The sequence below is a fragment of the Solanum lycopersicum genome, chromosome 9 (genome assembly GCF_036512215.1).
Source record: "Solanum lycopersicum chromosome 9, SLM_r2.1".
In the NCBI taxonomy this organism is placed as follows: domain Eukaryota; kingdom Viridiplantae; phylum Streptophyta; class Magnoliopsida; order Solanales; family Solanaceae; genus Solanum; species Solanum lycopersicum.
The window spans coordinates 1,223,913-1,237,862 of NC_090808.1; the positions used below are offsets into that span (position 1 = coordinate 1,223,913).

Here is a 13,950-nt window from a genome sequence, read left to right on the forward strand (position 1 = left end):
CTAATACTTATGATAATGATAATTTGATGACTAATTATGATGATAAAAATTAAAATAACTATTAATTAAGTTATTGATTATTTTTTTTAAATGGTCAATCTTTTTATTTTTTTTAATCATTTTAATGTTTTGTTTTCAATTTTCCATTTCGCAAATTGAAAATGACAATTTATTAGTTGATGTAATATATCAAAAATATAATAAATTACAGTCGAAATAAAATGACAGTAAAAAAAAATGTTTAAGTTGAGGTGCGGATATCTCACTCACTTTAAGGAGATTCAAGCTCATTATGATATAATATACTCCGATCCAGTTTCTTCAACATATAATTACTCTCTTCTGTATATGAAAATATTTGAAGATTTAGAATATTTTTTGTCTCGATATACATAATATAACACTTCTCATTTTTTCTTGCACTCTTTCACCACTACAATAAAAACAAATTTTAGCGGCATTAAATATTAACATTAATAAGGAGTGTTAAAGTCTTTACCGGCATTAGTTAAGTGTCATTAGAACCAATATAACTAAAAGCTTTAGGAACATATACAAAGATTGACAATTACCGCTAAAAATACATATTCAGCGGCGATAAAAAATTAATTGTCGCTAATGATCATTTTTCTTTTAATGCACGTATCCCTTGTTGTACATAAACACAAAGAAAGTCCATCACTATTTATGTGTAAGAAATTTTTTCTTGCAATGAACTGAAAGATAATGAATAGTTAATCGAGTAGGTAAATAATTTACCGTAAATGACCTAGATGTTACATGAATTAGTGGTTATAGGAGCTTTAAAATGATATTCATAGCCTTTTGGAAGGATAATTTATAATTTAAATTTAATTTTGGCACCATAAATTTGTTAAAGTATTGGAAAATATTAAATTAAAATGTTCTAGCTCATGAGCAATATTTATTGGTTATAAACCCCACAATCCTTCACTTTATAATACATAAAAAGCAATTGAAAATGATACACTAGATGTTGAAATGAGAACTACAACTATCACATCAAATGATAGGCAAAAATTACTTTAATATTGTCTAAAAAAATTCTCTTTTTGTTGTACCTAGTTAATTTTTCATCTTAATTTAATTTCAATAATTAAATTATTATGTTCATTTCTCACCCTCTTAATGTTATTTGAATTTAGCATTGTATACACTAAAAATCATATGATATGTATTTTTGAGTTTGAACAATCAATTCGACTTTAATTGAAAATATTAATTTTCTCCTCAAGATGAATTCCTTAGTTAAAAAGATTAATTTTTTTCTCAAAGATGAATTTGTTAAAGCAAATTTTAATTTGTTGAATTATGAATATCGGATAAATAATAAAATAAAAACTTTAGAAGTTTTTTATTTAAATATGAGGAAATTATTATATTGTGAAAAAAAAAGAAGAAGCCAAGTGGGCATAAAAATTAAGGGTTATATTTTTATTAAATCTAAAAGTTTTGGTGAATTTTAAAATATATTTCTAATTTAACTTTAGAATATAAAAATACTTTCTACTACTTTATGCATTTCCCTCCCCTTTTCCCCCTCCTAAAGGAATAATCAAATATAATATATTTTTAAAATATATTATTTTATTTGACAATTTTTCTCTTTCTCATGTGAAATGATAATATAAATCTTTCAATAAAAACTTATAATGAACTAGAACATAATTATATTGGCTAATTTTTATGGCGATTATATTAGTTTAATAATTTACTCATGAGTTACTTATGAATTAAATATTGTGACTAGAATGGATTAGTTTTCATAAATATCAAGTATATATATATATATCATCAAATAATATAAGTCTTGAATTAAAAATTACGGTGAACTAGAACATAATTATATTGATCAATATTTGTCACGATTATATTATTTTAATAATTTACTCGTGAGTTATTCAATGAATTGATTGAAAGGAATATTATAACTAGAATATGTCATTTGGTCACTAACCGTCTAAATAGTCATAGTTTTCTTTTTCGGAGGGTTGGTTTGCCTTCTCATCCAACTTGAGATCGGTCAGATGGGCCTTTGCTTTGTTTACTCGAAGTTCTTTTTGTCTAATCTGATTTGCTTCTTTGCGTTCACTCGATTAATTCTCATAAATATCAAATATTTAGTAAATAAAATTAAAAAAAGAATGAAAAGGGTAAGGGATGGAATAGATTGGATGGTACAAATTTTGTGTTTGTTGTTGGAAAATTCACATGAAAGGGAAGATGAAATTTTCGAAGTCGAAAAAATTATTCTCTTACTAAAAATGATAGTAATTGTTTATTTATCGATCTGAATAAGATATATTATATCTAAATTAAATAATTAAAGGGAATAAAATATAAATATTATCTGAAATTAAATTACTTATATATATAATTGAGAATCCCTTGTATATATTTGTACCTTACTTATATGTGGAAAAGCACTAAATAATTTGATTATTAGTAGAAAAAATAAATAAAGGTTATTTTCACTGTTTTCAATTTTGTCAATTTTTATCACAATTTAACAATAAAGTTAACAATGATTCATAGGCTGAAATTTGAAATAATTGATATACCAAACATAACATTTTTTTTTTCATATATGGTATTATAATGTCCAATCCATCATCATTTGATTGTTTGACTTAAAGTTTTTGTAATTTATAATCTTTGTATATAATAATTACCTTACATATTTTTTCATTCCCTAAAGGCAAACATAAAAGTTGTAATTTATATTTTAAAATTAAAAGTTTACTTTTTATAACATAAAGTTAATCAAATTAAACTCATAAAATTTGGGAAATTATTATTAGATAATCTTGATCAATTGTATTTTCTCAAAAAACTAGGAATAATATCAACAATCTTAAAAAAAGAAATATCAATGTTTTATTATGTATTTTAGATGATATTATTGTGTTTTTTTTTTTAAATAAGACACATTCAACCAATTATTAATAAAATTTTAGCATGCATATTTCGTATGAAATTTTAAGAATATATTAAAGTAACACAAATATTTACATAAGTTCGAACCATAAAATAATTAAATTTCTCCAAATTAATCGTTGCACATTGAATTAATACAACACAGAGTTTGAAGTTATTCGTGAAGGATCATATAACTAATATTATAATTAATATGGTGCTAGAAGAGAGTATGTTAAGACGCGTTCAAGCTAATCTATTATTATTTTTAATATAAATTATTTTATTCAATTCAACTTTAAATATAATTATGCGGGTATTTTTTTAAAATAATTTTTTTAACTCGATCTTTGTTTTTTTTCTCTAAAATATTTTTTTATAACCCCCAACTTCTTAAAATTGTCCTATTAGCATCACTATTTTTATAATACTTTATTTTTATCCAAATCAAAATTTACAGATCATTTATTCTACGTAATTGCGTACAAGTAACGCATGTATACTACTAATAATAATAAAATAACAAAATGAAATAAATATGAAAATAGGAACAAAAGGGGAAAAAAATTCAAGTTAATATTTTCCACCCTTGATTTAATGTTATAACAGCTAAAAATTAATTTTAACAGTTAATATGAAATAATTTTGGGTTGCATTAGCTACCGTTACAAGTTTACATAATATTCTAATTCAAGATTAATTTTGAATGAAATTAATTGGATCAAATCCTAAAAATAATATTTATATTATATTTGACCTGCATTAACTACCATTACAAATTTACACAATATTCTACTTCAAAATTAATTCTGAATAAAAATTTAATTGGATTCAGTCATAAAACCCATATTTATATTATATTTGACCTTTTATAACATAAATAACAATAATTATAATCATATACTTTTTTATAAAATTACTGTTAAATAAAAATCTCACTCAATATATGTATTTAATGAAAATCTACTAATTATATTAATAATTTTTCATTTATTTTCCATTTTAACAATTATTAAGTAATATATATATACACACACGCAGCTTTTTAAATAGGAACAATCAAAATGATATAACCTAAAACAAAAGGATTATTTGCATAAATCAACCATTTTCTGATCAATTTTTGCCTCTTAGTAGTCAAATAAATTCTAAATATCATTATAATTGGTCATTTGGTAGATTGTACTAGCATATAAAAAAATATATAAATATCATTATAATTGGTCATTTGGTAGACTGTATTAGCATATAAAATAATATATATATTAAATTTTTATTTGATACACTTTTTCGACTTATACATGCTAATGCAAATGCTAACCATATACCGTATTTGATATTATTCTATATAACATAAATTACGATATTAGCAATATCAAAATAACTAATACATACATTATAACCTCTATACGCGCACAAAGTAAAAAAGAAGAAGAAGAAGATCATTCAGGTATTGTTGAGGTAGCAGTTTTAACAAAATAATCCAATACCGTATAATAGAAGATAATCAATTCATGCTCAAGATAACATGAAAATCCAATATATATAGCACAACAAGGCCAATTTAAACATTCCGTTCCTAAATTATTATAATTTACAAACACAATTCACTACTAAACACTCGTCCATAAAAATTAAAACATGCAACTTCACTACCAAGGGCTCATGACTCATACTTAATCGAAAAGAATAATACAAAGACATTTAAAATTAAACTCTAAAGATCTAATATGCTTAAAATATTAGTAGAAAAAAGACTTTATTAGATTAGAATAGAAAGTATAGAAAAAAGAAAATAAAAAGGAGTCTTTTCTAAGTATAAAAAATTAGTTGAAATAAGAACTTTTTTTTTGTTGACAAATAAAAAGGTGGAGATCACAGCTAAGCACACAATTTTCTCACACACACACACAAGTGAGTCTAATTTGTCTGTTTTCTTCAACCCTTTTATTTATTCTGCATGGATGTATTTATTCTCTTTTTCTATACCCCCCCTTCTCTCTCTATCTCTCTTTGTTCTGACACTGCTTATTCACTTCACTAATCTCTAAAGATTTCATCTTTTTTTTTGGCTTTTCACTCTTTTTTTAACAGTTTCCATACCATTCCTTTCTTATTCTGTCAACTGGATCAACCATCATCATCATCAGCATCTCTGAATTCTATAAGATTTCACTAATTTTGAGTTTTTGACTTGTTTGCTTCTTCAGGTACTTTCTTAACCTCAAGACCTACACCCCTTTTGTCCTTTTTTTCTCAATTTTTGTTTGATTTTCCTTTTTGGGTGTTGGTTATAACATTCAATTTGTTATAAAATTTTGAGCTTTTTTACTTGGGTTTTTGTGGGACTGACTTAACTTCATGACTCAGAACTCTTTTTGGCCTTTTTGGTGATTGAATTTGACCCTTTTCTTTATTTTTGTTTAGTTTTCCTTTTTGGGTGTTCTTTATTGCATTTCATTTCTTATCAATTTTTGAGATTTTTGTAGTTGTTGTCAATTGTCATGGCCTCATGGGTTTAGTGGTTTTTTTGGGGTGGGGGGTGTATTTGATTTGGGGTTGGATTGAGTTGTATTCAATTGTTGTAAAGTACTGATCTTTACTTAGGGGGTGTATTTGATTTGGGGTTGGATTGAGTTGTATTCAATTGTTGTAAAGTACTGATCTTTACTTAGGGGGTGTATTTGATTTGGGGTTGGATTGAATTGTATTCAATTGTTGTAAAGTACTGATCTTTACTTAGGGGGTGTATTTGATTTGGGGTTGGTTTGAATTGTATTCAATTGTTGTAAAGTACTGATCTTTACTTAGGGGGGTGTATTTGATTTGGGGTTGGATTGAATTGTTGTGAAGTACTGATCTTTACTTGTTAAGTTTTCTTAATTTGGAGATTACTGATCTAATTTTGGTTGTTAAACTTGAGCTTTTTTAGTTGTTTCTATGGTTTTGTGTTTTTTGGGGGTGCTGGGGTGTATTTGATTTGGGGTTGGATTGAGTTGTATTCAATTGTTGTGAAAGTACTGATCTTTACTTGTTAAGTTTTCTTAATTTGGAGATTATTACTATTCACTTTTTCAATTTGCTTATCGACTTATGTTTCGTTGTTGTGATTTATTGTTAGATTTTTGGTGGTGGTGCTTGGTTGGGGTTGAATTGGATTCTGTTATACAGTTGTGAAGTTTTATAAACCTGTGAATTTTAAAGATTGGATTTTTAGTAATCTGTTCTTGATTTTGGAGATTAATGATCCGTTTTTGGTAATGCTTTTAACTGGTTTGATTTTAGAAGGCAAGTTTTTGATTAGGTTATGTTTGGGTATTTTGTATCAATTCAGTTAGATTTGGTTGTTGTGATGATGAATCTGCGGTTATAGGGCACTTTTTTTATTTATTAATTCGACCCTTTGTCTGTGATTTTTGATGTTTAATCATCTGAGTCAGATCGATGAATTCAAATTCTTAATCATCTGAATTTGGCATGTTTGTAAAGCCATATTTAGCAGGATTAAGCTGCTGCAAGCGGTAGTTTGAGTTTCTTTTTGTTGGCTAATGTTAACTGTTTGGATGAAGTGGTTGTATATTTTCTGTTGAATAGAATGTGTTGATAAGCTTTGTTTAACTAGTCACTTAGTCAACAGTTTATGCATTTACCTTGTTGCGCTTTTTCTTGAGAGTTGGGTTTCTTATAACTGATATGGTTTCGGAACGTCCTTATGACTTCTTTCCGACCCTTGCCATTATTTTTTGCGTTGTGTAATTTGATCATGCATTGTCTCTTTCCAAACTAATAATTTTCCTTGTTTTTGAACCAGGCTTGAAGTAACTTTTGTGGTAAGTGAAACAAGTTTCAACCCTGGAATGATTTGATGGGGGCGTCAAACTCTAAGCTAGAGGAAGATAAAGCCTTGCAGCTTTGTCGTGAACGGAAGAAGTTTGTAAGGCAAGCTCTTGATGGACGGTGTAATCTAGCAGCGACTCATATAGCTTATATCGAGTCTCTGAAAATTACTGGAACTGTTTTAAGGAGATTTGCTGAACCTGAGGCTCCAATTGGATCTTCAATCTACACTTCAACGAGTGCAACCCCTGAGCTACGTGGATTAACTGAAAAGTCTCTTTCCCATTTTTCATTCTCTTCTCGATCCATCTCACGTCATGTAGATGCAACTGAGAATATCCTACCGTCTCCTTCACCTCCAACCTCAAGTCGATACCATGCTAATCACATGAAATTTAGAGGTACATTTTCTAGGAAAGTTGAAGAAAAACCTTCTGTTCCAGTTACTGTTTCAGTTACTTCAGCTACACCTCAGAACTCCACGCCTCGTTCCGCAGAGAGGCCTGAAGCATCACCTTTTGAAATCCCTCCTGAAACTTCACCATTTGAAATCCCTCCTTCCCCTTCTGAAACTTCACCTTGGGACTACTTTGGTCTTGGCCATGATATTGATAATCATTTGACTTCACAAAATGGAAGGATTGAGAATGGAAATGACAATAGACATCATGGAGATGAGGATATAATTTCTACATCAGAAGATGAAGAAGAACATTATTCTTCACCTGGAAGAGATGGGTCACAGGTCTCTGATGATGAATTTGATGAGCCTTTCGCAGAAACACTGGTCCGAAGTTTTCAAAATGTCAATAGAACAACTGATCATGCTAGCAATAGTGGCTCACCTGAAATAACCTCTGTGAGGAGTGAAGTGTCAGAAGCCAAGTCTCTGAATGTGGAGAAAAGCAAGTCACCTGATCTGTCCCCACTAAGAGCTGCACCTTCAGGACCTGCTGATGATAACGACATGAAGACACCAGTAAAAGAAAATGATGTTGAGAATAAGGTTGCACCCAAGGACTTCTATTTTAGCATAAAAGATATTGAATATCTCTTCATAAAAGCATCTGAATCAGGAAGAGAAGTTCCGCGCATGTTGGAGGCGAACAAATTCCATTTCCGTCCAATTTTTCCAGGGAAAGAAAGTAGGTCATCTCTCTTTCTCTCTCATATCAGATAGAAAATGCACACAAATGCATCTTAATTGTTTCATTGTTTAAACATATTCCTCAAATTGTTTTAGCTTCTAGGTTTTTTCTTTTTACGTCACGTGGATTCCTGCATGACATTGGCACATCAGCTAGAAGTTCTTTCTTACTTGATATGCTGCATATTTTCTGATTTTATGTGGTTCTTTTAACTGGTTGATACATACGGTAAGAAATGGCAGTCAAGCTGAGGTTGAGGTCAGAATATTAACAGTCATATCTATATAATCAAGTTAATGTATACTTGAGTAGGCAAGAGAGTGAAGTAAGTACTGGGACGTGAACTGTTGCTCTCTTAACTCTTTTACATATTAGTCTTTTCTGCATAGCTCTTTAATTGATCATTGACAGATTTATCTGTGGCAGGTGGGTCAATGACCAGAGTATTAATGAAGTCTTGTTTCTCTTGCGGGGATGATCCAAGCCAGATTCCTGAAGGTAGGCCTCTTTATATAGAGATATCTATGGTGAAATTTTCAGATTCTACATGTTTAATAGTTGGTAGTGCTTCCGAATGCTGTGTGGTTCAGTGTAGATATTTTGTTAGACATTCCTGAGTTCTTTTCTCCCCACGTCACTTTTGGGTCCTGATGTTTATAATTTATGGTACGGAGAATGGGAGGCAAGCACGATATGGGAAGGTTCCTTTACCTTGAGGAGTGCATATTATTATTTAGATTCAACTTCGTTTTGAGATGATCTACAAATAAATACTGAATTAATTTTTCTAGATCTTTTTTTTTTTTTACATTCTACTCTACATTGTTTACTATAGTCTCCTAAACCAATTTTAAGCAACCTTCTCTTCTAATCTTGCTTAACATTGTATGACCACACATCAATCATTCTCAGCATTTGCTTTTCTATAACACTCGTCTTATGAATGTGCAGGATGTTAGAGGCCTAACATTCACGACCATATGACATTACTGACCTCAAAACTGTTCTATATGACATGCCTTTTAATTATCTTATTTTATTTCTCCATGTTACACTTTTATCTTTGCTGGTATATAGAGCCTAGATTTCCCTCACATCCTGTCAGACATCTGTTGAAACATTTGCCATTTTTTCATCATCTTCGACCTTCTTATGTTACTCTCCATGCGGTCAAATGTGGTCATACACATCGAGACTAAGGGTTCGACTTCCGTAATACATGGTTCAGGCTTGGAGAAGAGAACATTCTAGATTCTTTGGTCATAGAGAGAATCAACTGAAGTCAACCGCCAGAAGAATCTTTGAAAGCGACATAATTTGGCTATTCTGTGAAACAATAAAGAAAACATTATACTTGGAAAGAGAAACTAAAAAAGGGAAGCTGCTTCAAACACTAAATTTAGTTATTTGGTAGTATGCCATGTTCCAGTACAATTTAAGATACAAATTCAATATTAAATGTGCACTTAGTATCTATTAATAAATTTGAGACCATGCATATATCCAAATTCACCAGACACTAATCATCGTTCTTGCTTGCTGACCATTGTATGTCAAATGGAGCTTTTTAAACTTCTAATCTGATTTTGGTTCACTCGCTTTGGATACTATTATGCAAGGTTGTGCGTATTTACCATACATCATGTTTTCTTATTGTTTTTGTCGTCTGTCTTTTCATTATTTTCTTCTACATGAAGCTTATCCAGCCATCTTAATTTTTCTGTTCAGAGCCTCCTCAAAATTCTGTGAAGTACCTGACATGGCATCGTACCACATCATCTCATGCTTCATCCCCAAATCGGCATGGTGTAAACTCCACAGATGGTATTGAGGATGTTTCCAACAATCTCTTCGATAACTTTTGTATGGTCTCAGGAAGTCATGCCTCTACGTTGGATCGGCTGTTTGCATGGGAGAAAAAGCTATATGACGAAGTCAAGGTAAGATGTTTCTTATGTACGTATAATAATGTATTGATATGTTTATTTGTCTAGCTATATGAATGGCATACATATTTGTGAACTAGTTAGTTATACGTACACAACCCATAAGGCTTGCTATTCTATGACATTCCTATGGATGAAGAATGTACCTCTTCAATGTTAGTTTCTATATTTTGTTTGCAAAAGGTATTTAGGTTTTAGGCCTAGGCTTCGTAGAGTAAGAAGATACTAGAACTTCCTTTCGAAACTCTTGACTGATCTCTTGATGTAACCGGTCAAAAGAAACAAGTTCTTTCCACATTTACGTTCCTTTCGTCTGTCAAGATATTGACATAGACTTAGCAGTGACGGTCATATATTGACATAGACTTTGCAGTGACGGTCATATATCTTTTTTCAAAACCCAAGGCATTTGTCTTCTGTTGAAGTTTCATACTGGCTTTCATTATAGTCCTCTTGGAAGTACCAATTTTCTTTCTGGTATTATTATCGGAGATATATATATAGTGTTGTGAATTTGATATTTATCAATTAAGACATACTGAGATCCCAGACTTGAAATTCAATGCATCTCAAAATGGAACCTTTCAGTTGTATAGATTAACGTTTTCCAAGGTAATTGTAGTTGATTTATTACAGTGCATCTACTGGTGCTTTTCTCATATCAATGGTGTTTAAGATACTTATTATTAAATTAGTACATCCTCTCATATTATGTACAACTAAATGTAAACACCTTTTGGAATTCAGGCTAGTGAGATGATCCGAAGTGATTATGATGCTAAGCGTAAGCTTCTCCGACAACTAGAATCTAAGGTAGAGACTCCTCAGAGGATCGACAAGACGCGTGCTGTTGTGAAGGATCTTCATTCGAGAATTGGAGTTGCAATTCATAGAATTAATTCCATCTCTAGGAAAATTGAAGAAATAAGAGACAAGGAACTTCAGCCTCAATTGGAGGAGTTGATTGAGGGGTATGTTATTAATGTTGCTCATATTTTAGCATCGGAATATCGTTAGCATTAAATGTATACATGTTTGAAAGATGATGTTTTAGAAGGTTAATGGCTGGAAGTTTCTTATTAATTTGTCTGTATGGTTATCCTCTTCCTATCTCAGATTGAGGAAGATGTGGGAAGTTATGTTCGACTGCCACAAGCTTCAGCTCCATATCATATCGATAGCTCATTCGCCTGGAAATATGAAGATCCTTATTCAATCAGATTCTCGTCGGCAGATTGCAATCCATCTTGAACATGAATTGAGTTCTCTATCATCAAGTTTTACAAAGTGGATCGTCTCTCAGAAGGCATACGTGGAAGCTATAAATAAGTGGCTTCACAAATCTGTCTTCCTCCGCGAAAAATCATCCAGGAGAAAAAGAAAGCAGCAGCCTGTGCCACTCAGAAACCACGGCCCACCTATTTATACCACCTGTTCTGTCTGGTTGGAGATGTTTGATTCATTGCCTACTAAGGAGGTTTCAGACGCTATAAAGGGGTTGGCTGCCGAAATCTCTCACCTCCTACCTCGGCAAGAGAAGCACCAAGGGAAGGGTGGAAATCATCGTCATGGAATCGATGGTGAACCAGGTCTTAAGACCCCACTGAGAGATGATTCTCCTGAAGACTGGATAGCCGGCTTCGATCATTTTCGTACAAGCTTGACCTTTTTCCTGAGCCAGTTAAACAACTTCTCAGAGTCTTCTGTCAAGATGTTCACTCAACTCCAAAAGGCCATCCAAGAAGCCAAACATGGTCATGCGCTCCGCATGAATTCTCAATCATAAGAAGGTATTCCGACCCTATCTTGCTCGAAATCTTCAAAAGTAGTGTGTTTTTAGAAGTATTCAGCACAGGTGCGACAACATTTTGGAGAGTCCGAGCAACATAGTTCTGACAAAAAGATACTGAGGAAACAACAATGGATATATAATAGCAAAGGAAGGATTATTTTTTCTGTCATTTGTACAGGAGAGGTGAAAAAATAGAAGGATAAATTTCTTGGAGCTTTACAGATATATTTTTGTTGAATCTTGAAAATAAAAAAAGCTCTATATAGTGGCTGTATATGCAAATATTGGGAGGTGAAAATTGGGCAATATTTGAAAAGGAAAGGGGTGTAGATTTAGTTCATAAGGAGAGCTGTTTATATGATAGCAAGAAAAAAAAAATGTACTATTAAAGCATGTACATTTTACTTTGATGAACTCAAGTTACAATTTCATAAAATATTTTGCATTTTAATGTGGTTTTTCACTTTTCCTTTATTATTATGATGATGATATCATTTGAAATGATGAAATGGGGATTTATATAGCCGATCCAAACTTTTTGTGACTAAGGTGGTGGTGTTATGATAAAGATATTATGTAGCCCATGCTGAGTTAATCGTATTCTTGGTCGGAGCAATGAACTAGCCCCTTACTAATACTAATGAATGAATAGGTCGAGCACAGGGAAGTCCTAGAATGAGAGGCTAAAGTGTTTTGGCCGAACGTAATCTAGTGGTTTAGGTTTGAGACTTCTGTGTTAAAGGTCTCGCCCGCAAATCAAGAAACTTGCTTTTTGGGTGGAGCTAGTCATATTCAGCTTGTCTAGTGTAGGCTACCTTTTCTACATGATGTGCGATATGACATAGAAATAGAGATTTTATCTTGTGCGCACTCAAAATGTTTTAGGTAAACATGAGATAAAATGAGTTAATATAGGTGAATATTGAGAAAATAAGTTTGTTTCTCCGTGAGTTTTACATTACAATTATTAGTTATTTCGAAATTATCACTATATATGTAATTGAACACAATTCGAAGCTAATTTAGCTAACTAGCGTGTATTTTAGTATATTATAAAAATTTCACTTTATTATGTAAACTATTTTTACTACCAATAGAAGGAAAAGGAAAAAAAATAAAATCCTAGATATATCACTATTTACTACCAAAGGCTAACACTATATTTACAATCTTTAGAAATTATTTTTGATTTGGCCGTTAAAGTATTCACCGTTACATCACACTTAACCTTAACGGTGATTTCCCACGTCTTAACGGCGCCAACTTTAACTTTAACGGGAACTTTAATGTTAACCTTAAACGGAACTTTTCCTTTCATCTGTTCATTCCTTAACGCCGTTTTAACGGCGTTACCAAGCAAGACGTTTGATCCTTTTAGCGGCGTCTGAAAAACAGTTATGTTAGTCGAAGGCTGATAGAACTCCGGCAACTCGCCGTTAGAGAGACGGACATCGGAGTAGAATACGGTGACAGAGCTTCCTTTCCGGTAGTAAATTCCGATCTTATTGTTAGGATTTTCAGCTCGGATAGTAACGTCGAATTCCGGCGATACCGGAGACGACGAAGTTAAGTTGAAATTCTTAATCGCGACGTCGGAGATAGTGTATTTTGGAGCTTCAGGACGGAAGACGAGGTAGACAACAGCAGCAGTGATTCCAAGTGCGATAATGAGAATTAGAAGGAGAAATAAAGTATAGCAAACGCACCGGCAACAGCAGCTCCGACGAGGCTTTCGTTTTCTCAAAGCTTCGTAACGTCGAGAATTCCCCGGTGGAGGATACCGATAGATTTGATCTTTTGGTACTTGAACAACATACGTTCCCGGCGACGGCAGCACATGCTTTGTCTGAGTTCCCGTAGCTACTCCGCCGGAGTTTTTTGACGAAATCGGTGAACTCGCCGGCGATGAATCTCGAGGATGTACGCGATCAGCCATAGTGTAACTGAAAATCAGAAAAGGAGGCGTATGTATTGTGAAGGTGTAATGCGTTGTATTTATATTTATAGTAGTGCGTGTGTGCGTGTAAATATTTTGAAAGGAAAAACGCGTGATTAGTCACTTTACACGCAATATTTTTGAAGGATACAACTGTAAACCCTCTTAATTTTTCGTTACGACGAGAGTCTCGGAGTAATAATAAAATTATATTTATCTTTAGTTCTTTACGAAATATCGCTACGTTGGAATTTCGCTCATTGCAAAAAAACAAAAAACCTCATGTAAAAGTTTGGATTATGTCTCGATTTTAGTGTCGTGAATTATCTTTTAAGATCAATTATTAATTATCGC

General features: G+C 31.9%; 2 protein-coding genes across 3 annotated transcripts; one reads left to right on the forward strand and one right to left on the reverse strand.

Annotated features, from left to right (window-relative positions):
• Positions 1-4,826: 4,826 nt before the first annotated feature.
• LOC101264361 (protein ALTERED PHOSPHATE STARVATION RESPONSE 1) lies at positions 4,827-13,635 on the forward strand. 2 transcript variants are annotated; one of them, XM_004246670.5, is made up of 6 exons: positions 4,827-5,147; positions 6,749-7,919; positions 8,349-8,420; positions 9,651-9,862; positions 10,616-10,839; positions 10,985-13,635. In XM_004246670.5, exons 2-6 carry the CDS (start codon positions 6,803-6,805, stop codon positions 11,652-11,654), a joined length of 2,295 nt encoding a protein of 764 aa, XP_004246718.2. In that variant the 5' UTR covers positions 4,827-5,147; positions 6,749-6,802; the 3' UTR covers positions 11,655-13,635. The 2 variants fall into 2 exon arrangements, with proteins under 2 accessions (XP_004246718.2, XP_069145322.1); XM_069289221.1 differs by having other exon boundaries at positions 4,978-7,919.
• LOC101264053 (NDR1/HIN1-like protein 13) lies at positions 12,682-13,596 on the reverse strand. The gene has a single exon (XM_004246669.5). The coding sequence runs from the start codon at positions 13,594-13,596 to the stop codon at positions 12,802-12,804; it is 795 nt and encodes a 264-aa protein (XP_004246717.2). The 3' UTR covers positions 12,682-12,801.
• Positions 13,636-13,950: the final 315 nt, after the last annotated feature.